General features: G+C 36.4%; 1 protein-coding gene across 3 annotated transcripts in view; it reads right to left on the reverse strand.

The window, feature by feature from the left end:
- Nedd4 (E3 ubiquitin-protein ligase Nedd4) overlaps window positions 1-25,892 on the reverse strand; it is an 811,340-nt gene that overhangs the window by 337,743 nt on the left and 447,705 nt on the right. For all 3 annotated transcript variants that reach the window (XM_090378867.1, XM_090378869.1, XM_090378870.1), the window contains one exon: window positions 6,298-6,363. In XM_090378867.1, the coding sequence (XP_090234993.1) occupies window positions 6,298-6,363 (66 nt within the window). The remainder of the gene's footprint in view (window positions 1-6,297; window positions 6,364-25,892) is intronic.

Below are 25,892 nucleotides of genomic sequence, written 5' to 3' on the forward strand. Positions count from 1 at the left end.
TCCAAGTCACATTCGTTAGCTTAAATGTAATTTAACTATAAATTTTGTAATTTATGACAATAAGTAAGGCTATAACTAATTTATAACTTTATGGATGTAATGGTATAGCATACGACTCTCATCAACCTGTGAAACACCACCACTTTGCTTATTGGAGGCTTGAAGTGGTGAAACCCATGTTTAGTCTCTAGAGCAAAGTTTCTGACATCCCCCTCCCCCCATACTTCTTCAACCTATGCACGGTACTAAGTACTATAGGTTTTGATACCTTTCGTGTTTGGGGTTTTCATAAAAAAAAAAAAAAAATACATATTATTGCATAATATGCATAATGCATATTACTGCTGAATACAGCAGTGGCATCGCATTTCCATGCAGAGGGAGTACCACAAGAATCAGTCCCGAGTGTCATACTCTTCGTAGTTAGAATACACACTCTAATAACAACCATCCAAATTCTGTAGAAACTTTATGCTAATGACTTCAGTATATCCAGTCACTCTCAAAATGTGTATTCCATTGAAACTCTAACTGTCAATATATAAACTACAATCATGGCTGTTACATCGCCACCCAAACTAGCAGTTTTCCAACCCACCTAACACTGCCTCGATTGCATCAGCATTCTTGCACCCTTTCAATTTAAGTGTTTCCAATCCCTGTAGAAGCAGTCTCTCCTGTTAATAAGCACAGACCATGCTGCAAAATATTCTACCCCTTGAGCATTGCACAATCTCTCCGGGGTCAAACTGATTGACAAGACTCTCATCATACACTTCCTTCCCCCCACTAATGTGTGGGCAGAATTGCAGACATTTTAAAATTTTACCCTAACTTGACTTTTTTTTTTTTTTCCCAACCTGTACTTGTTAAGTAAGTTTGCAGATCTTAATGTCATTAGTGCCAATGTGTACAACATTATCACAATATCACCTTTTGTGCCCTTAACAGACAATCTGCTCTACAACGTATTCAGCTTTTGTCCTTAGAAGACATTCTCTGATCCTGTTCCAGCTATCCTTTTTGTACAATATATTTTTCCTGTTTCTCTGACAATTCCCTACCATTAATGATTGTTTCACAATTTTCAAACTTCATTTCTTTTTTTCATTGTTTATTTGATTTTTTTACTGTTACAGGTTCTAATTTCAACCATCACCTCTTGTAAAATAGTTCTACACATTTCTAAAAATTCTGTTTTATTTGTGGCAGTTTAATTTTTTTTTTTCATTGCTCCCATTTTATCATTAAAGCACAGGTTCTTTGTCTTCTTGTTGACTTTTTTTACATCTCTTATTGCATGGTACAGATCCCATTGCTTGGCGGGTGGTATGTACACATAATAAATAAAATATGAAAAATCTATTGAAAATGCCCTTTTTGAAATATTTTTATTATAATTTGATTTATGTCTTCAATTTCATTCTTGTTAAATTTTGTTAACAAAAATTATAATAATAAATTTTGATTAATAATTAATAATTAATTTTTGATTGATAATAATAATAATAATAATAAAATAATAATAATAAAATAATAATAATAATACAATACAATACAATACAATACAATTTTATTTATCAAGAGAATTCGTTTACAATAAATGAACTTGTTAAGAAAAGTAAATTTCTTGACAACAAGTTGTAGTTCTTCCTTTACAAGTTTTGTACAAATTTGTTATCTTACAGAAAAGTCATTACACATAGTATATTCCACACTGTAAACAGAGGTAGTTTATCTGCATATCAATTCTAATCTACTGTGTCATTGAGTATCAAGAATTTTCTTATTAGGAATTTTAATTTGGAGATGGGATAACTTCTCCTGAGCCTGAAATCAATGCTAGCCAACAAGTTGTTTATTACATTCATTGTGTGCCTATCTCCAAATCTATTTAATATCCTAGGGTGAGGCAAAGTAATTGCTTTTGGGTTCCTTAAATTATGTGAGATATTTCTTTGCAGATTCGACTCTTCAAAAATAGTGTTAAGGTTTTTTAAGAATAGATTTAACTTTAGTTTTTGAACTGGATACAATATTTTATGTTTCAACAAAAATTGCCTTCTCTTATTCAGGTCATTCCAAGAGTTTGTCCCCATTAAAAGTTTCAGAATCCTATTCATTAAGTTGTCTATTGCCCTTATTTCTGTTTTATTTGCTCGTGCCCATATATTTACTAAATAATTGAGTTGGGAGTCCACTAATGCATAATATAAGGTTACTTTTGTTCTAAGATTTAACTTATTCTTAATGTAGTAGAAAAAGTACACATAAAATCTCATTTTTTTGTACAAGTTTGTTATATGCATTATCCAACTTAGACTGTAGTCGATCCATAACCCAAGGTAACAATGATTTGAGACTTCTTCCACAGTTAGACATTCGCAATTCTGGAAATTCTGTTCATGTAGGCAATCATGTTTGTGCAATTTGATAGAGGGTTGAATGTCCAAGGTTTGATGAGGAGGCCTTATTACCAAAAATTTAGTTTTTTCAAAGCTGAGTGCTAATTTATTATCGTGCAGCCAAGATTGTAAATGTATTGCATCCTGTTGTAAATCATTTGCCATTTTTGTTAGGTCCTTTCCTATTGTATATAAGATTATATCATCTGCATAAATTTTTATAAAGGAGTTCTTAATTACTTCGAATATGTCATTTATATAGATGTTGAACATGATTGGCCCAGCATGAGTGCCCTGAGGTACTCCTCTCTTTACATTATAAGATTTCCCCTTTGTATGTTCTATTTCTACTGTTATTTTTCTCTTGGTTAAATAATTTGCTAGTAGTTGATTGAGTCTTCCCCTTATTCCATATTTCAGTAATTTCTGTTGCAATATTGGGATATCAATTAGGTCATATGCTTTGGTCAAATCTATAAATAAAATCAATATGAAGTTATTGTTGTTTAAATGTAAGTTTAGAGAGTCTATTAAGTTCTCTAATAATGTCTGTGTGCTCTTGCCCTTCTGATATGAGAATAGAGAGCTGTTTAACAGTCCATATTGATGTAAATATTTGCTTATATGGGAAAATATATAATTTTCTATTATCTTATTTAAAACTGACTGTATTGTTATTGGTCTGTAGTTGCAAAAGTCATCTGGTGGTCCCTTTTTATATATAGGAATTATCTTAAATGACAGTAAGTTTGTAGGATAGCTTCCCGACTCTAACATCCGTGCTATTAGCTCTACCAAGAGAACAGAGAACTGTTCTTTGTTTCTCTTTACTTCGGTTACTGTAATACAGTCCAGTCCGTAAGATTTCTTGTTCTTTAATTGTTCTATAATTTTAAGAATCTCAGTATAATGTGGAGCTAAGACTACACAAGAGTTCATTATCTGAGGAAGCCTATCTTGTTGAGTAAAGGAATTTTGGCAATAATGTATTAAATATCTGTTGAGATCTAATACAGCTTTGGCAAACCTATTTGCAGCTTCATATTGTTTGTTTGCACCAGAAATCTGTTCTACAAGTGTTTTAATTTGGTTTCCCCTTGACTTTTTCTTCCTTGTACTTAACATGTTATTTATAATGCTCCATTTATCCTTTTGTGTTATCTGCTTATCCATGAAAAGATGATTGTAATAAGTGTTTTTTTGCTTTTTTATCATACCTGTCACTTTATTTCTGAGTGTTTTATAATTGCGATAATGTTCTTTCTTTGATGGACAATTTCTAAACTGCCTGTAATATTTATCCCTTTGTACCATTAGTTCTTCTATTTCTTTAGTCATCCATGGTTTCCTAAGCTTAATCCTGCTACTCCCAGTGTTTGTGTTGTTGGCTGTGTGATTAACTTTTCTCTCGGTATTAAACCTCGAATTGTTTATAATTTGTGTTATCTTATTTGAAAAAACATTTACATTTGTTGTGTATGATACTTGCTCTTGTATTAACAAGTTTTCTATGTTCTGTTTCAGTTTCCCTGTTGATAAATAATTTTTCTTCATAGCATTTGTTAATTTTTTTTCTTCACATGGGTGTTGTTTTGAATACATATCTACTATTAGTATACATGTTCTGTGATCTGAAAGTTGATTTAATAGTATGTAGGAATTAGCATACTTCAACTTGATATTTGTAATTAGGTGGTCCAAACAAGAGCTGACTGTTCTATTACCCTCCATCCTTTGTTGTCTAGTTATTCCAATTAAGGTATGTTCAAATCCATAATTGTTTAAGATTGCAGAGTATCTGGGTATCACATTATCAGTTACATCGGCTAGTAAATTAATATTAAAATCTCCTACTAGTATGGTCTTATCTGTTTGTATGTCGTCCCATTGCAAAATAATGTTTTCTAATTCTATTAGGAAGCTGTTTATTGAATCTGATGGTGGCCTGTAAAAAGCACAAATCATGAATGTGTTTTCTGAGTCTTCTCCTAATAATTTGACACAGCAGTTTTCACAAGACTGAGTTAAGTGGTAAACCTGTATTGCCCTAAAGCATGTTCTATAGTATATTATTATTCCTCCACCCCTTCTCAACTCTCTCAATATATAGACCTTATCATAACCTTGTATGTTATAATTGGAAATTTCCTCACTTTTTATGTTAACCTCCGTTAAAACTATACAAGAGATAAATTCTTTCATTGGATTTATATATTGTAAGAAGTTAAACCAATTTTTTCTTAGTGACCTGATATTTAGAGCTACCATAAAGAATTGTTTTTTATCAATTATAAGATCTTGAATATTTTGATTATTTATAAAATGTAAAGGTGAATTATAAATCTGTGATTCCTCAAAAAGCATACCTGATGTCTTAATTTTACCTTAAATCTAGATTTCTGAAAGTTTCTATTATTCACAATAAAAGAGTCTATTTTATAAACTGCAAATCCTTTGAACTCTGAATTCTAATGGCTCTTGAAGATTCATTCTTCTTCACATAAATTTTGCCATGTTTTAGCCATAAAAATTTGTAACTGTGAGTTCTTGTTAGTTGTTTTGTTTCCCAAAACAATTGCTTGAGGTGGGCTGTTAAGTGGTCATTTATGTAGATTGGGCTATTGCTATTGTTCTGATATATGTCTTTTGCTGTTAGTCGGATCTCCTTTGCCTTTCTCATCCATTTTTCCTTTGCCACATGGTTTGAAAACTTCACAATTAGTGTTGGCTTGTCTTTTGTTTTCTTACTGTTTGGTATGTAATAGTGTTCTATTTCTTTGTTGTTCTGTAGTTTCAATGCAAGTCCTAGCTGCTGTATAACAAGCTCTAGATCTTGGCCTGTTAATCCAGTTAATCCTACAATTTCTACGTTATTCGCTAACAACTGCTGCTCTATCGAGTCTATCCTTATGTTAAGCAAGTTGGAATTTTCCTCATTTTGCTTGAATGAGGCTTCCAGCTCCGCAATTCTTTTACCGATTGCTGTGTTGGCGTCCTGTAGTTTGCTTATGCTTTTTTGTATTCTGTCAAAGGAATCTGAGACAAATGAGATCGATTTCTTTATATCTTCTACTTCTGTCTTCAGGTCTTCCATTTGCTTCTTTATTGGTACTATGTCTTTTAGTAAATCCAGCAAATGGATTTTACTGGATAGCTTTCTCAGCACGTCTTCCATATTAAGGGTGTTCGCCTGCTTTTGTGTAGCTTCTAAGTCTTCGTTCACTTCTTTTGGTGAATGCAGCAAGTCGTGAAATTCTTCTGCCGAGTAGGAAATTTCACTTCTTTCTTCCCTCTCTTCTTTCCTGCACAATATACACCTCCACTGCTGTTTCTTTTGTTTCGCCATTCCTTTATAGGTTGCTTCTTTCAATGAGCATCTGTAATGGTACCCATTGTTGCAGCCATGACACACCACCTCCTGCACGTGCAGCGGTTGGTTGCACTTTTTGCATATATTTTGATTCATTTTTGCAGCACTTTGGAGTAGTCAACACAAGACGTTTCAGATAAAGCACTTTGACAAAATAAATAACAAAAGAATGAATTTAACAACTTACAACTAGCAAAAATTTCCAAATTTCTCTTGGAGCGTTGATACAGTACACATGCTATCACTAGCCCTCTAGCGGGAATAATAATAATAATAATAATAATAATAATAATAATAATAATAAAATAATAATAATAAATTTCAAAAATCAACATAGAAAATAATTCCTATAAAAGCTATATGGTCATTATGTCGAATCATATACAACTTATAACAATATTTCATACACTTCATTATTAACATTTATTTTTCATTTGTTTAGACAGAAATAATTAAGATAAGTGATTTTTTTAAATTTTTTAATTTACTCAATATGAAAAATAAATTTACAAGATTACTTACAGGTTTGGGAAGTTTGGCCTTTAAATACTCATATTTTCTCTTATAGTCACGGGAGTATGGTACTGCCTATAAATATAAATAAAAAGAAATTATAATAAATGCAAATAGTATACATACATCATTTTGCTTCTGTTTCAGGCAGTTAGTAATTTTTGGGCATTTCCTTTATTCGTAATCTAGAAATGACAATTGGTTTTAAGGATCTTTTAGCAGTTATTAAGAAACTTCAAGCACTAATGTTAAAAATATATCAACTGCATTTTACAAAATGGGAGGTGTCAATAATGATGGCTGCAATTTCATTCTGATAGTTGACGATAACTGATGATGATAATAATGTGATCATAATTTCATACATACGTGCAGACAGTGGACAAAAAATTAATTACCTGTGTAATGCACTCCTTTAGCACAAATCACACTTCAATAATTACTGTTAGTAGAGATTTAAGTAGATCCATTAAATATTTCATATCTATATAAAGTCATTCTGAAAACAATTGAATCAACACATACTTCAACCAGGTTTTGTGATGCTCTTTTCACTTTCTGTTCAGATAGTCCCATTTGTTCTCTAAAGCAGAGGTTCTCAAACTTTTATATCTTGTGTCCCCCCCCCCCCCGAAATATTTCATAAAATTCATGCCCCGATCTTTCAAACTAAGTGCAAATTAACAGAATTCGTGTATTTCATTGACAGAATCCCTTGAGCTGTACGCTCAGAGAATTTCATTAGCATTACATGTCAGACTATAAAATTGCTACTAGATATTTTCAAGCTCCACTGAGTGTGTTGTATCATCCAATTATATGTAATTTTGGGATTTATTGTCTAGACATACATAGTACCCTTGCATTTATCAACATTAAACTTCAATTGCCACTCTTTAGCTCATGCAGGTTTAATTATATTCTTGTAGAGTAGCATACACTGATTCCTGTCATTAACCACCTGGCTAAACTTTGAATAATCACAACATTTAGATATTGGCCTTGATATGACTTGGTCAATACTGTTAAAAAAATACTGAAAACAGGAAATGGTCCAACACCAAACTGTGAAGAACTCCACTAATAATATTAGTCCATGAAGAGAAGTGTTCACTAAAAACTACTCTGTCTCCATCCACTCAACCATCCATAGCAGTTATTTATTGCTAATGCCACACTGCTCCATTTTGTATAGCAGTCTTTCACATGAAACAGTATCAAAAAAAGTCTAGTGAAACCTAAGTTTAAGAGGTCAGAATTACTTTTTGCATTAGAATCAAAGCATTACGCACTATGCAAGTACTGTACAATTTACTTCCTTTATTAACATTAAATTTATAAAACATAAAACAATAATGAAATTTAATAAAAAATATTAGTGAAATATTAATTATACAGTTAGTCCCCCCTGAATTACGTAAGCCTGAGTTATGTAAATTTGGACTTATATAAATTTTTTTTGGTAAAATTGTAAAGATACTTTCTGAAAAATTTTTAAAAGTGAAGCCAAATGAAGGAACAATAAGTATAAGTTTTTATTCTTGTTCCCATACAAACTACGTTGGATAATAACCTGCAGTGTAACTAGAATCTAGGTAAATAAATTTCATTTTCTGCTTTAAAAGTTATGAAGAAATATTTGACAACATGTGTTTGAGACAGGTGAACAATGTTGCAGCACTTCAGAGAAACCCAGTTTAAGCCACGTGGACTGTGTCCCATCGGCTATTTTTTTGGAGAATTACACTCTAGACCTTTAACATCCTTGATGGAATATGCAACATTTCAAGAGCCTGGAATGATATGACAACAACTCGTATGAGCAGAGTTTGGAAAAATCTTCCAAAGGCTTCAACAAAGATGACCCGATGTCTTCTGTTACCCAAGAAATTGTAAACTTAGCCCAGAAGTAACAGCTGGTCCTGGAGAACAAAGATGTCAATGAGCTTGTGGACCTATCCCAGTTGAATGCACAAATAGCTGAGGAGCAAGAGGGAGTCAAATCCATTGAGGAACCTCAGCAACCCAAGAAGCAGTTCAAATTAAAGGAAATGGCAGAAGTGTTTTGTAATATTCAGGAAGGTCTCTATCTTTGATGGAATGGATAAAAACACTGAACGTTCCCCTTGAAAATAGAAAGAAAAGTTCAAAACTGCTTATCACAAAATTTATTAAAAGAAAAAAAAAAAAGATCATACGAAACAGATGAAGATCGAAGAGTTCATATCACGTACTACCTCCCTGACGTCTACTCAGCCTACAACAACCTGTGATTAATGTCTTATTAATGCTTCAAGTTCGTTTTAAGTTACCTTCAGTTCATCACACCTGAAGTGCATAAACTTTTATTCATTGTGTGGTATAGACCAATTTTCTTAAACATGTACAGTTTGATTTTGATTCCCTTAGTAGACTTATAAAGCAAACACAGTGTACGAAATACATATCAGTTTTTACAGTACAATAACATGCATTTTTTTCTTGCTTTTATGTTTTCTTTTTTTTATGTGCCACTCCGGTTTATTTACCGCTGTCCCCAGACAGAGTTTTTAATTGTTATGATAACTAATTTTGTTCATTCTTCTGAGGATATTATGTGGTTTTGTAATTTTGACATATCAGGGAATAGTAGCAATATTTTATTAGTCATTCCTGAGGTGCGTTAAAATTGACTTACGTAAGAAGTCCTTGAATGTATCTCTTATTTATGTTGGGGACAGACTGTATATGAGTAATGATATGCCCTGAGATACTTCCTTCCAAAAATTTCTTCTCAATATCAATTTACAGGGCCTTACAAACTGCTTCAGTATCCCATAAGAAAAAAATCTTCTTAATCACCTGCTTGATCAGAACAACATAAACAGTGACTTTACCACAAATTTAAAACAGAAAAATACTGAAATCCAAAAAAATTTATGCAAAAATGAGTCCAATTAACAGGGAGCACCACTGGTGACTGTATATACAATATCTAATTACCCATGCATATACACTGATTGATCACTGAATTATGACCACCTACCTAATACTTTGTAGGTCCTGCTTTTGCCCTCAGTATAGTAACTATCCGACGTGGCATTGATTCAACAAGAATTTGGAAGCATTTGGGAGGTATGGCCAACCAAGCTGTGTGTAAAGTGGTCAGCAATGCAGGTATGGAGGGGATTGGTATATCCAGATGCCAGATGTGCCTTTCCATAGTGTCCCACAAGTGTTCTATGGGATTGATATCAATGGAGTTCAGAGGCCAATCGATATGCTGTAAGTCAGAGCTGTGTTCCTCAAACCATTCCTACAACAAGTGCTCAATGGCTCGATGCACTGGCATCTTGGAAGACACCATCGCCATTCGGGAAAAAGTGTAAAATAGCGGGGTATACAAGTCAGCAAGCAGTTGACGATAGTGGAGACCACTGATACATTGGTCCAAGTTTCTGCCAGTAAAACATGCCCCACACCACACAACCGCCTCCACCAGCCTGCACTTTTCATACCATGCATGATGGATCAAGAGCCTCATGTTGACGGCAAATCCGTACATGACCATCTACGTGGAGTAAATAACATGACTCATCCGACCAGCACATCATCTTCCACTCTTCTAAATTTCAACTTGCATACTCTTTGCACCAGGCGAATCTTTTATGCCGATGAATCTTGGTTAGGAGCAGGGCCGCCACAAGCGGGGAGGCGAGGTAAGCATCGCTTATGGGTGGCAGTTCAGGAGGGTGCCAAAAAAAAAAAAAAAAAAATTTGACATTTACAAGTGGGACCTCTGTTTAACGAACTTCTTTATAGAGAAATTTTCTATTTAGCAATTTTTTTAAAAATTCCCCTGGGAAATTACATTTATAATAGTTCCAGTAGAATGAAGAAAATTTCCATATAACGAACGACTATTAGTAACGCACTGTTCGCACCTCTGGTCTTCAGGCAATTGAGTCAATCATGCTGCTTCTGCTGCTAAGCACGAATAAAGAGCCAAAGGGATTACCATTCTGCAACTTAGTGTTACTCTTAAAACATAACCAAACGCCTGTCCCACATACCCAGAAATCCCACTGGTTATCTGATTGGTTTTGTACAATCAGATGCTCAAAGCGACTTGCATCGTTTACCAGTATTCAACATGGCAGGCAAATAATTCATTTGAAATAATTACAGTACATTAAATTGCAGACACATTAAGTTGCTTATCTAGATCTGTGTTTTATATTTATATTTTGCAGTTATAAAATCTTCTTTTTCTTCAAGTTCTCTGCCCTCAGTCAGGTTCAGGGTTCCACTGGCATAATTTCATAATTTCCTCCTATTCATTCCAATTCTCCTTCTCCCAACAGTTCTCTTGCCAACATACCCCTCAATCCCTTTCCAGTACATGCTTTCTCTTCTCAATACATGTCCTATAAAGCTATTTTGTCTCTTTCTTAATTCTTTACTACTGTTCTCTCTTCTTCATTATTCCTCAAAATCTCATTAATCACTCTTTCCATTCTCCTCCACACCCACATCTCGAAAGCTTCTAGGCGTCTAATCTCCTCTTTCCCAGTGTCCATGTTTCGGAGCCATACAGTACAATGGTTCATATTAATGTTTTCATCATTTGCTTTCTTAATTCCTTCTTCAAATTTCTTCTCAATAGTTCTTTTCTATTACTAAATGCCTCTTTTCCCATTGAAATTCTTGTTTTTATTTCTTTCAGGCTTTTTTCATTTTCTGTCATTATACTTCCCAAGTACCTGTATCTGTCAACCTGTTACAATATTATTCCGTCTAATGTTACATTGATTCTTCTTCATGGCCTCTTTGAAATTAACATTACCTTGGTTTTACTGCTGTTAATCTTCATATTTTACTCCTTTGTGATGTTCAAGATGTCCAAGGAGCTCTGTAGTTCTTCATTATTAACAATCAATATCTAGTCATCTGCAAACATTATCTTTATCTTCTCCCATCCTACTTTTATAACTCCTTTCAGGAATTCTTTCATCAGCGCTTCTGTGTATGAATCAAATAGTACGGAGGACATGGAACATCTTTGCCTTATACCCATACCAATGGAAAATCACAGAATATTTTCAAGAATACAGAACAGAGGAAGCATTCCAAAAAATTCTCGCTTCGGCTAATCTCACTGGCATTGCCACTTATTTTCCAGAAGCATAGTAAGGAAAAAATTGAAAAGATGTCATTTCGATTATGAAAGTAGAGAGGAAGCTAATCAGGATCTGCAACAAAAATTCAAAATTATTTTTTTTTATTTCAAATTATGGAAACTAAAATTTTCTCATTAACTGAAAGGTTTAGAAATATGAATGAACATGTAGAAATATTTAAAATATTCTATATTTCTGAATTAAAAAAAAAAAAAAAAAAAATGGTCATATAACTATTTCTTAAATCTTTGCAAAGATTTACATATAAATTTAAGTGACATTAATCGTAATGAGTCTGACATTGATGGTTTGGCATTACTGAAGAATTTCAGAGTACTTCAAATTCATTTTAAAGACAATATTACTCCATCTGAAGTGTTACGATATATTTTTAAAACAATTTTAAAGATACTTTTCCAAATGTAGCAGGTGCATTAAGAATTTATGCAAATTGGGGGAACAAAGGGGTGCTCTTATCAAGAAAGGCCTAAGTTCTGCAAATTGCAGTATCTGAAGACTAGATGCCTGCGAAGTGATCTGACTGAGGTGTATAAGGCATTGAATGGGCTGAGCAGGCTCAATGCTGATGGGATTCTTCCTCTTGCTCAGATTACGATCCTGAGGATGCATAGATTCAAATTGAGGAAAGACAGATGTTTGGAAATTTGCATTTAGCCAGCAGGTAGTTGATTGCTGGAACAAACTTCCATCTGTCATTGTGGAAGTTGATAGCTTAAATAAATTCAAGGAAGAACTGGACAAACTTTTGAAACGGATGGAGACGTGAATGGAAAATGGGTTCCCCCCCCCCCTTTTTTTTTTTTGGTTGATGCTGTATAAGCTTGCTTTCTTGCCTCATATGCCACTACTAAGGCTAATGCCTTTTCTGACTTTACCAGTTTCAGTTGCCTCGGGTGAACGGAATTTTTCAAAATTAAAATTAATCAAAAATTATTTATGATCCACAAATGTCTCAACAATGACTCTCTAATTTGGCAATATGATCAATAGAAAATGATCTTTTGGAGCAAATAAACATAAATAAAATAATTAATAAATTCGCATCTTTTTCTTTTATTTTATTACTGTGATTTAGAATTTAAAGTTTATTTCCAGAATTTCAGAATGATTTTGTTATTTTTGTTTGTTGTTTCATTATATTATATATGTGAGATTTTTTGTAATTCTTTTTTTTTTTTTTTTTTTCCAAATAAATTAATAATTATTTATGCCTTAATTTATTTTTTGATTGAAATATTTCGGGGCAGCAAATTTGATTTCACTTACTGGCAGCACATAGGGTCGTAGCAGCCCTGGTTAGGAGAGAATGCCGTAGGGGGTCATCTGCTGGAATAGCCCATACATGTGAGCATGCGACGCATGGTCATGCCAGATATTGTTCCAGGTTGGCCCATGTTGTATTGAGTAGTCAACTCTTCAAGAGTGCTCATCAGTTCGCCTGTACGAGTCGTCGGACATGGCACTCACCTCTAATACCAACCTTTCACTGACCATTGTAGTTTTGCCGTCGGGTCGTTTGACCATTTTAATGCCAGTTCTGGTACACTTCAACTATGGCGGCCCTCGAACACCCCACCAGTTCAGCCTTTTGGTAAATCAAGGCAGCAGCTTGTCAAGCACACATAATCTGTTCTTTATCAAAGTCCATAAATCCTTCCTTTTACCCATCACGCTCAGAATTTTACTACCTACTGAACCACTGACACCTTATCCATGCAAAGTAGGTCGACTAAATCTGCACTCTTGTACCTCATGTATGAGCTTATGCAGCATCAGCCAAAAAAAAAAAAAATCACACCATTCCCTCCAAATGCCTGTCCAGTTCCTCTTTAAATTTATTTAACCTATCAACTTCCACAACAACAGATGGAAGTTTGTTCCAGCAATTAATCACCCGCTGGCTAAAGGCAAATTTCCGCACATCTATTCTACATCTGTCTTTTCTTAATTTGAATTTATGCCCCCTTAGGTTCGTAATGTGAATAAGTGGAAGGATCCCATCAGAATTCAGCGTGCTCAACCTATTCAAGGCCTTATACACCTCAATCAGATCACTGCACAAGTGCCTAGTCTCCAGCCACTGCAAATTGCAGAACTTAAGCCTCTCTTAGTAAGAGGATCCCTTCATTCCCCTCACCAATCTTGTTGCCCATCTCTGTACACGCTCAAGCAAATATACATCCTTCTTAAAATGAGGCCTCCAGACCTGTATGCAGTACTCAAGGCGAGGCCTGACCACTGCCTTATACAGAGGGATAATCACCTCCTTTTCCCTGCTAGCAAAATTCCTATATATCATTGACAAAACCCCATAACCTGCCCTGGCAGCCTGTCTGCATTGCTCAGAAAACTTCATATCTGACTGCACAATTACTCCCAGGTCTTTCATTTCATTTTCTACCACCTTAAGTGTAGTACCACACAGTTGGTACGTTTCTCTGGGGTTACTTCTACCCATATGCAGTACTTTGCATTTGTCAAGGTTAAACTTCAGTTGCCACTTCTTAGCCCATCTGCCCAAATTATCTAGATCCTGTTGCAGTAGCACACTGCCATTACTGTCATTAACAACCCTGCCAACCTTTGTATCATCTGCAAACTTCAACACTAAGCCTGATATACCTTCTTCAATATCATTGATAAATATACAAAACAACAGAGGACCCAACACCAAACCCTGTTTGGTGTTGGGTCCATGCTGTGGGACTCCACTAATAACATTAGTCCACTAATAACATTGGTCAACAGGTCGCATTCAGTTTTCATAGGGTTGGTCATAATTCAGTGATCACTCAGTGTATATACAGTGGCGGGCTGCATCACTTGTAAATTTTGTAAATAATGTGTTTTGCGCTGCATCGTGAGTTGTAGAAATGTTTGAAATGCATTTGTTCGATGGGATATATATCTCTGTGAATGAAATCCAATAAAAAGATACCCATGCAGATTATAATCAGCTTATGGAGCCGCTGTGCCTGTGCGGATAGCACAGTGTTATCGTCACTGTCGTCCCCACACCAGGTGGAAAATGCCCAGGTTCGAATCCCACTGATGACACGAGGAACGTTAATGGGTTTTTTTCACTCAGTAACTGAGTTAGTCAGTCTCAGGCATAGAATGCAAGGTATGTTCCCCAGAAACTGGTGTTTTTCATTCAGCAACAACAGGCAGATCGACCAGAGAACACACGCAATTTACAGACAAAAAAAAAAAAAAAACACACAAGGGTAGATGTAATCAATTACAGGAGACCGTAATAAAAATTTTTTTTTTTTTAGAGCCTGGGGTGTCATTCTTACATTCTTACATTTTTAATAATGTAAGAATGACATTCTTACATCATTCTTACAGAATGACACCCCAGGCTCTAAAAAACGAGACAGGGCGGTCGCCCGGGGTGTCATTCTTACAGAATTACACCCCGGATTCTGTAAGAATGACACCCCGGATATGGCGGTCGCCCTGTTAGCTCGTGCCTTAAACCAACACTGATCAGGAACAAACATCCAGGGCAATTAGATACGTCTCCAACTGAATGTTTTGGGTCCCAATAGGGGCCCATTGGCTAAATGACCAGAGGAACAACGGTGCACTACACTACACATATACAAAATCCATATACCTTTAAACCTCTGGCATTAACAGTGTTCTGTTTTGCACTCACAATATATACTACGTGGAGATGGGGGGAACCCCTGGTGCGTTTTGACACTAAACAGACTCTACATTCTACACTCTACTCCCCAATAAGCCAGTCAGTGTGTATGAACAGTTCATAAAATTTATCAATGTAAAGAGCAGTACTGGAGAAAATTTGTACAATGTGCTGAAATAGGAATTCGAAATATTAGGATTAGACATAACTAATATCTGAGGGCAAGGTTATGAAGCTAATATGAAAGGAAAAGTTTCAGGAGTTCAGGCAGAGCTTTTACAGGAAAATTCAACATTTTTTACACCATGTGCTTGTCACAGTTACAATCTAGTTTTTTTATTATTATTATTGACTATATTATAGTGCAAGGAAGCCTGAGGCTTATGCTGCACCAGCCAAAAAAAAAAAAATTCATTCCCTAGTTACCCTGAGTGAGAGAGAGAGAGAGAGAGAGAGAGAGAGAGAGAGAGAGAGAAAGAGTCAAAAGTAGAAGAGAATCACCAAGAAAGGGTTCGAGGGGATATGGCAAAACCTGCCCTGATGTAATGAGCTTTTCTGGGACACTTCAATGCCTGCACGTGCTCTTTTCAGCATCAACAAAGAAATGGTCAATTTCCAAAAATATGTGAAGGGTCTTTCTGTAAAGCCTTTCTGGGAAACAAGGTGGGAGTGTCAAATGCAGCGTCAAATGTTGGTGATTTCAGTGATGTGCTTTTGGAAATAGTATCCTTTTTTTTTTTTTTTTTTTCTTGTTAGTTGTTGCCGCATCGGCTTCTGTGGCCATAATGTACCTCCCAAAGTTTTTGCATTTTACTTTGATCCAGGCCCGAGGCGGGATTCGAACCCGTGACCTTTGGGTTGCCAGGCAGGCACTTTACCCACCTGGCTAGGCTGGTCAGTGGAAATAGTATCAGAAGATGCCCAAGCAAGAAGTGAAGCTAATCAGATCAAGGAACAAAAGTTTCTTGTTTCTTTAGTATTTTGGCATGATTTTTTTTGTTTCGCATAAGTAAAGGACTGCAAAGTGATTCTACAGATCTTGTTACAGCTCTTTCATCTTCATTTAAAAACCTTCTCTACTGGATATTAAAGTATAGAGAGACTAGCTTTAAACAAATCTTAGTTGGTGCCACAAAAAAAAAAATTATTATTATTAATACCCGTAATTGATTACATAGACCTGTATATGTGTCTGTAAATTGGGTGTTTTCTCTGGTCAATTTGCCTGTTTTGCTGGACGAAAAAATTCCTGTTACCTTGCTATCTACACCTGAGACTGACTAACTCAGGGACGGAGTGAAAAATGCCCATTAAAGTTCCTCTCACATCACTGGCAGGATTTGAACCTGGGCCTTTTCCACCTGGTGTGGGGAGGACGCAGACTAGTTGGTACCACAGAACTTGTGACAGAATTGGAAGTATCTCCAGAATTTCGCACAAGAAGATTACAACAGAAAGAGGCACTTCAATTACCAGATGGCTGATGACCCTATAACAAATCCTAAGGAAGCTTACAAGGTAAACTGCTTTAATAAAATTGTAGTCAAGGTTTTGCACTTTCTAGAGTCATGTTTCTAGCAGTTAATAAAACATACTAATCCTTTCGGTTTCTTGAGTAAATTTCTAAGAATTCCAAAGGATGAGTTTAGAAAACAACATGGAGATTTAGAAATCGCACTTTCAGATGCTGAAATCATTGAGGGCAACAAATTGGTCAAATTTGTGAAGGTGGCAGATATTGATGGTCATATGCTAGTGGAGGAAATGGAAGCACTGAAACCAAATCTTCCAGAATCGTGCTTCGAAACTCCTTTAAATATTTTACAATTTCTCGCAACTATAGAGAGAGAGAGAGCAACTGGATTTTCGAATTAAGAATATTTTTAACGATTCCAGTGACAGTAGCATCTGGGGAAAGAGGCTTTTCCCAATTAAAGTTTATTAAACCTTAATTAATTAAATAATACTTATTTAAATTATAAATTATACAAATTATTTCATTAAAACATATCTAAAGTCGACAACGCTTCAAGAGAGACTCACCAGACTTGCTATTGTATCCAGTGAAAGAGAAAAAGCAAGGAATTTAAAATTTGAGAAAGTCTTTGAAGATTATTACTGCACTACTACTACCTAGCCACATGGTGCAAGGAAGCCTGAGGCTTATGCTGCACGAGCCAAAAAGAATTCCCGAGTTATCCTGAGACAGAGAGAGAAGTAGAAGGGAATCACCAAGAAAGAGAAAAATGATGATATCCAGCTCAGGACCCTGGGTGTGCCAAGCCCATACTCACCAGATGTGAGCCCATGGGGGTGTACCGATAAAGGGGCAAGAAAAATATCCTTCTCATTAGTTTTGTTTATGTTATCAACGTTTCTGGTCAACTGTTAACAAATTGTAATAATATAAAAATAATAAACAATTATTAATAGTTTTAGTTTTTCATTTTTTCAAAATATTGAGGGAATAATATTGAATTTTTCAAGGGTCCGGCATGCTCCAATCGGGCTCTACATTTCCTAAGGCCAGCACTGGGCTGTGTTAGGGCAACTAAGGGTAAGAACAGGTGCATGTATACTTTCTAGCATTGGTGTACATGAAAGTATACAGGTGCATGTATACTTTCGTGTACATCAATGCTAGAAGTATAGTAAATAAATTTGATGAATTTGAAGTGCTGTTTAAGGCATTAAAGGCAGACATTTTTAAGATATCAGAGACATAGTGTCACACAGATATAATCAGTGCAGAATTGGAATTTGGGTAGTACAATGTGTACAGAACAGATAGACAGGGTAGTAAGAGAGGTGTTATGGTGTTAGTTAAGAAACACACAAAATCTAAGGAAGTACATCGAAGTTGACATGGGTGGACAGTGCAATGTAGAGTCAGTTTGGTGTGACGTAAACACTGAGAAAGGGAAGATGAGAGTAGGAGTGTGTTATAGGCTTAATGACTCTGCTGAGTACAATGAACAATTATGCAGGGAAGTTGAGTGTGGCAGTGAATCAGAATGTCTTGTAATGGGGGTGCTTAACTTTCCAGATATTCACTGGAATTTGTGGGTTGGTCATTCGCAAGCTAACAAGACTTTTGTGGATTCATTGCAAAATTGTTTTCTTCAGCATGTTCAAGGGGCAGCCAGAAGGGGGAATACTCTTGATCTGATTATCAGCAGTGATAACTCAGGCATCAAAAATTTGCAGATAAAGGAACGACTAGGTGACAGTGATCACAGTCTACTGATGTGGGATTTACTTAAAAATGTAACTACCATCAAGGGTAAAGGGAAGGGTTTTTGTTTTCTTAAAGGTGACTACAGTGATCTCACGCAGTTATTGAATTCAATTCTATACAGTGGGATCAACTGATGATCCCACTGTATAGAATGGGATTAACTGATGATGTTAAAAACAGTGAAATCTAAATGGGAGGCATTCAGGGATTAATCTTGAAAGCTACTAGGCTTTCCATACCGATTAAGAAATACTGTTCAAGATTTAGGCCTAAATGGATGTCAGATGAACTAATGAGGCTCGTGGGAGAGAAAAAAATGTGTGGGACGCATATAAATTAGCAGGTGACACAGAAGCCTATGGCAGATATAAGCTAGTCTGTAAAGAAGTCACAAAGGAGGAAAGGCAAGCAAAGGCTGATTACGAGAAATCCTTGGCAAAGGATGCAAAGAAAAACAACAAAGACATTTTTTTCTTATATAAACTCTAGAAGGAAGGGGATGAATCAGATTGGTCTACTTGATGTTGGTGGGTCGACTGTTGATGATCATGCTCAGATAGCTGACAAACTGAATGAGTATTTTGCATCTACATTCACACATGAGGAGTTCTGGAAGGAAGGGGGGGGACAGAAGTTTATTTATCTCTAATAGGGAGCGAAATGATTTTGTAATAACAGAGAGCAAAGTGGAGGAGAAATTGTTGAAGTTAACCATAAAAAAAGGCACCTGGGGCAGATGTAATCTATCCAGTTATAGTGAAGGAGGCAGCGAGGGAAGTAAGCAAACCCTTAGCCATAATTATAAGAGAATCCTTAGATTCAGAGGAGGTCCCCATGGGCTGGATATGTGCAAATGTTTCCCCAACTCACAAAAGGGGTTCAAAAGGTGATGCAAATAATTATAGACCTGTTAGTTTAACTTCTGTTCCGGGGAAAATAATGGAGTCACTGTTTAAAGAAGTGATGCAGAATCACCTACACAAGACTGCAGTAATAGTTCAGACACAGCATGGGCTTGTTAAGGGGAAGTCTTGTCTGACCAATTTGATTGGATACTACGATATGGTCACAAAGGAACTGGATGCAAAAAATAACTTTTATTATATCATATACTTGGATTTCAGGAAAGCTTTTGAAATTGTTGCACATGGAAGACTGCTGTACAAATTGGAGCAGTATGGCATTAAGGGCAAGTTGCTGCAATGGATAAACAGATGGTTGAGTGGGACACTGCAGAGAGTGTTAATAAATGAGCACTGCTCTACATGGACTAATGTTATTAATGGGGTCCCCCAGGGTTCAGTGCTGGGCCTATTATTGTTTTGTATATTTATTAATGATATGGATGAATGAAATCAGGCTTAATGTTCAAGTTTGCAGATGATAAAAGGTTGGCAGGGTTGTTAATGATAGTAAAGACAGTATGCTGCTGCAACAAGATCTAGAATAGTTGGGAGATGGGCTGAGAAGTGGCAACTGAAGTTTAAAATTGACAAATGCAAAGTACTGCATATGGGTGACAGTAACCCAAGAGAATAGAATCGTACCAAATGTGTGGTAGTACACTCAGAGAGGTGGAGAATGAAAAAGACCTGGGGGGTAATTGTACAGTCAGATATGTTCTCTGGGCAGTGTAGATGGGTTGCTAGAGCAGATCATGGAGTTTTGTCAATGATATATAGGAATTTCGCTAGCAGGGACAGGGAGGTGATTATCCTGTTATATAAGGCAATGGTAGGCCACATCTTGAGTACTGCGTACAGGTCTGGAGGGCTCATTTTAAGAAGGATGTAGAGTTGCTAGAATGAGTACAGAGAAGGGCAATAAGATTGGTGAGGGAAACAAAGGGGTGCTCTTACGAAGAAAGGGCTTAAGTTCTGCAAATTGCAGCATCTGGATACTAGGCACCTGCGGGATTATCTGAGTGAGGTGTGCAAGACCTTGAATAGTTTGAGCAAACCCAATATGCTGATGGGATACTTCCACTTGCTGAGATTAATAATCTGAGGGGGAATAGATTCAAATTGAGGAAAGGCAGTTGTAGAATACAAGTACAGAAGTTTGCCATTAGCCAGAGGGTAGTTGATTGCTGGAACAGACTTCCATATGTTGTTGTGGAAGTTGATAGCTTAAATAAATTTAAGGCTGATTCAAATTCCAATTGTTTAGAATTTTTGATTCTAGACAAACATTTGGAGTGACCAGATGGGTGAAATGGGAAGTTTTTTTTTTTTTTTTTTTTTTTTGGCTGATGCTCTATAAGCTTGCTTTCTTACATCATCTGCCTCAACTAATGCTAACGCTACATAAGATAAAGTTTAGTTATGTATATTCGGTTCTTGAATTGCATAATATGTTAAGCAACTCTAGCCACACTCCTGTCAGCTCGAAATAACTTGGAAATGGGACTCATCAGACCATCTCCAATGTTCTTTCACCCAGTTGATGTTGTTTGTTTGTTATTTGGTTTTTAGGATCATTAACAACTAAGGCCATATTGCTCCGGGATATGCGGTGGTCATTCCCTGACCTTTCCGCATCCTCCGTATTTGGCGGTGACGGGCTCGAACCCCGGTCTAATCAAGAAGCGTGTGCTACGCACTGCTGCTCCTTCCCACCTGGCTACGGAGGCGCCTCACCCAGTTGAGGCGTAGAGTCCTGTGTCATAGTGTTATCAATGGGACCCTGGTGGGTCAGCAGTTCCCATAACCTACTGCAGCTAATGATTGCCTGATGGTCTTGATGGAGACATTCCTGGTTGAAGTTGGCGGTGATTTGTGCCACTGTTGCTCCCCAGTTGGCTGAAACAATGCAGGATAGATGTCGATGGCCACATTCATCCACGACCTTTCTCCACACACAACGCAGTCAGTCCACGATGAGATGATATTCCGGAAATGGCATATTCCCGATACACTCTTAATACTCTCGAATGAGGATAGTGCAATTTCTGTACCATCTCCGCGATAGAGTGACCCATGCGTCGGGCATCCTCTTTCAAAGTCGGTTAACCCATAATGTTTAATCATACTGATGTCAAATTACTGTCTACGCAAATACAGTGATGCAGTGTACCTTATATACTTGCCAAGCAGTGGGTTCGTCCACTAGTGGGTGACAGCGTCACATTTATGGGATACCCAGGAACCGGGTATCCCATAAATTCTGTCCTTTCAGTGTCCTAACACTAACCACTTGGAATTCTTTTGCTCCAGTCCAAGTTTCCTAAGAGTGAGCTAATTTTGATTGGTGATTTTAATGTTCAAAACTCCAGCTGGCTTCCATTTTCTAGTCATACTCAAACTCAGCTCATCAGAATGAGATCCATGAGATGAGATGCTGACACTTTGGCAATTACTAATGACCTCGCTCAGATTGTTCATTTACTTACCAGAATACCAGACAATCCTAACCACACAGGCAAAACTCTCCATTCTTATGAACAACCCTTCCAAGTACATGGTTGAGGGGGAGTGGTCCTATATTCACCTCAGATCACAACTTGGTGATGGCCTCTTCTCTCTTGCAGCCATTCTAAACCTGGTTTTGGTTGGCATTACAAGAATGCAAAATGGGATGATCTGCAATGAACATTTCTCATTTTCTCCTTGGCTGAATTAATGTTTTAAAGTTTTAAATCTTCATATCAACCTTTGCTCAGATAGAGTTAGTGAAATTATTCTTGTATGGATGGAATACTTTATTCCACATTCCACCTTAAAATTTCATCCTTTATATAAATCTTGGATAAATAAACGTGCAAAAGCTTTTCAAGATAGGAACATTACATATCGCAAATGACTTGTATCCAAATCTCCAAGTTTGTTTTCTGACTAACCAAAGCTTGCAACTATTGTAAAGCAATTATAAATCAGTCCAAACTAGACTTTGAACAGGTAAGAGTAGAAAACTTGCTTCTTGTGCAAATGGTGGCCAAGAATTCTGATCTCTTGACAAAGCTATTGGCTGAAACTTTTGCCCATCTCTGTTCCCATTGGTAAATTATTTCCTACCATTCTTAGTGCATTCCATTCAATATCTCCTCTTCTTTTACATCAAAAAGAACATTAGAAGAATTCTGAACAGTCTTCATACAAGGTCCTGATGATATTTCTGTGTTCCTGGGCTTACTCCTGACCTACACTGTCCTTTTACATTTTTGCATTCCACTGGTGTTTATCTTTCTGCTTGGAAATTTTCTCATATCCAGCCATTTTCTAAAAAGTGGTTTGTTGTTGTTGTTATTTTGATTTTTAGGAGCATTAGCAACTAAGACCATATTGCTCCAGGATATGCGGTGGTGACGGGCTCGAACCCCGGTCTAATCAAGAAGCATGTGCTACGCACTACTGCTCCTTCCCACCTGGCTACGGAGGTGCCTTAAAAAGTGGTAACAAATCCCTCCCATCCAATTATCATCACATTGCATTAACTTTTACTCTTTCTAAAGTAATGGGAAAATACAACTCTGAACTTCTAAATCCTTACATCTGATCAATGATCACGAGTATGCATTCAGTCAGTGTCGATCCACCGGTGATATACTGGCTCATGTTACCAATCTATGAACATATTTGATTGTGTTTGGCATAGAGGTCTTCTAAATAAGCTTCCGTTTTATGGTTTTCAAACTGTTATTTGGAATTGGGTATCCAGTTCTCTGTCTTCTAAGTTTTCCAGTAATGCTGGTGTTCCCCAAGTTCCTGTGTTTTCTCCGACTCTTCTCCTCTTGTAAATTTCTGCCTAACCAAAGCTTGCAACAATTGTAAAGCAATTATAAATCAGTCCAAACTAGACTTTGAACTTGCTTCTTCCATTGACCAGAAATCCTATCCATAGTTTTGCTGAAGATAGCATGTTGCATTCCATCTTCCAGTTTGAGAAACCTTGCCCTTCACAAACAACTTCAATTTCTCAAATAACCACTACTGATTCCTTAAATGCTGATCTCCAGGTCATTCTCCACTGGGGCAAAGATAACTTAATTAATTTCAATCCTTCTAAAACTCAGTCCTGTCTTACATTGTGCAAAAATGATTCCTCTGCTGTTGTGCTTATCTTTGATGATACTGAGATTTACAGACAAGATCATATATTTCTATTTGGGATTACCCTGACTTCTAATCTCTCTCTTGGAATATCACAAAACATATCACAAATATTACATCTTATGAAACTAAAAAATTAGGTCTTCTCTTTTACCGTAGGCATTACTTTTTTATCTAAATAACTACTAACGCTATACAATCTTAAACCTGCACTACCATAGAATAATTTTCCTGCATCTGGGGCAGTATCCACATAACTTCTCTCAGGCCATTCAAAAGAATCCATTCAAAACAGGGCAGTTAAGTTAATTAATAACCCATCTCTTGCAAAGTCACTCCACTGGCTGAACTGGCTTCTGTAACCCCCCCCCTCTCTCTAGTCCAAACATGTGCCAATCAGTCAACACCCTTTTACTGTCCAACTTCAAAGCAGAGATGGGGGAATCCCTAGTGCTGTTTGACACTAAATACTCTGTCCAACTTCAAACTCACAGAACCATCTTTACTTTTTTCTCATTTATTCCTTCAACTTCTTTTGGTGTCACTTCAGTGTTATCCACTTCAGAATTGTTTTTCTCTTCTTTATATGCAGTTTGCTTGTCAATTTCAAGGAGAGCTGCATCATCTAAGTCATTTTCATGTGAGTCAATGCAGTCAAGTATATTAGCAGCGTCCAAAGTTTTGAATCCCAAGTCTTTTCCGATCTTCACAATGTCTTCGGCAATTGTCTGAACTTCCGATCCAAAAACCAGTGAAATCAATTGCCAAATGGGTCAAACATGCTGCGAAACAGAGCACGTTGTTGACAGTGATTTCTAACCAAGATGCAGATATATTTTTGATTGCATTTAAAGGGGTAAAAAATAAATTGTGAAATGAAAAGTTTGAAAAGCTATCATGTCGTCTCGGCAGGATGGAATTAAGAATACTGAACACTGTTGCACGTTGCCGCTGACTGCCTTAGTGGAGCTATTGGCACATGTGCATGTGAGACAATAGAGTTGCCACCGCAGCATATATGTAGAGTACATGTCTAGGCTATTGAATGACTTTTAAACGTACAGAAAATTTCCGACTTAAACTTAATTGTAAACCGTGTTATAGTGAAACCCGTGCTGTTGGAAGCCATGCTAAGTGAGTTATTGCTGTAATTCAATCCTGCTTAACCTTTTCGTGAATGATGTTTATTTATGTATTTTTTGAAATTAGAGTGGGAGTATTGACAAAAAAATAACTAAAATCAGAATTTCATTAAAATGTAAAAATAAATACATAATTTTAGCATTAGTAGTGTCAATGATGTAAGAAAGAAAGCTTATACAGCATCAGCCAAAAAAAAAAAAAAAAAAAAAAAAAGAGTAAGATAGAAAAAAAAATTATTTTGGATGAAATATGCAGATTATGGTAAAATAAATTTTCCAACAGTAAGAGTATTAGCATTAGTAGTGGCATATGATGCAAGAAAGCAAGCTTATACAGCATCAGTCAAAAGAAAAAAAAAAAAAAAAAAAAAAACTTCCTGTTTCACCTATCCATTGACTCCAAAAGTTTGTCAAGGTCTTTCTTGAATTTATTTAAGCTATCAACATCCACAATGACAGATAGAAGTTTCTTCCAGCAGTCAAAACCACTCACTGCCTAAAGGCAAATTTCTGCACATCTATTATGTAACTGTCTTTCCTCAGTTTGAATCTTTGCCCCTTCAGGCGAGTAATCTGAGCAAGAGAAAGAATCCCATAAGCATTAAACTTGCTCAAACCATTCAAAGCCTTATACACTTCAATCAGATCACCTCACAGGTGCCTAGTCTCCAGATGCTGCAATTTGCAGAGCTTAAACCTTTCTTGGTAAGAAAGGTTTAAGCACTGCAATATAGCCAAAGCAGCTTTTGTGCACAAGACTACAAATAAAAAAAAAAAAAAAAAAAAAAAAAAATCAAGAGTAACCTTTTTTTCCCCTCACCAATCTCGTTGCCCTTCTCTGTACTCGTTCCAGCAGCTCTACATCCTTCCTAAAATGAGGCCTCCAGACCTGTATGCAGTACTCAAGGTGTGGCCTGACCATTATCCTATACAAAAGGATAATCACCTCCTTATCCCTGTGAGCAAAATTCCTGTATATCCGATCTGTATATCATGATAAGGTTCCATGATCTGTTCTGGCAGCTGTCTGCACTACCAGGAAAACTTCATATCTCACTGCACTATTACCCCAAGGTCTTTTTCATTCTCCATTACTGAGTGCACCACACAGCTGGTATGTTACTCTGGGGTTACTGCAACCCATATGCAGTACTTTCCATTTGTTAATGTTAAACTTCAGTTTCCATTTCTCAGCACATCTGCCCAACTTTTCTAGATTCTGTTGCAGTAGCCCCACTAACCTCTGTATCACTTCAAACTTGGCATTAAGCCTGATATACCTTCATCAATATCATTGATAAATATAGAAAACAACAATAGATCCAACTAGGGTGGACTCAT

The sequence above is a fragment of the Mastigoproctus giganteus genome, chromosome 8 (genome assembly GCF_048544385.1).
Source record: "Mastigoproctus giganteus isolate SK-2022 chromosome 8, ASM4854438v1, whole genome shotgun sequence".
Lineage (NCBI taxonomy): Eukaryota > Metazoa > Arthropoda > Arachnida > Uropygi > Thelyphonidae > Mastigoproctus > Mastigoproctus giganteus.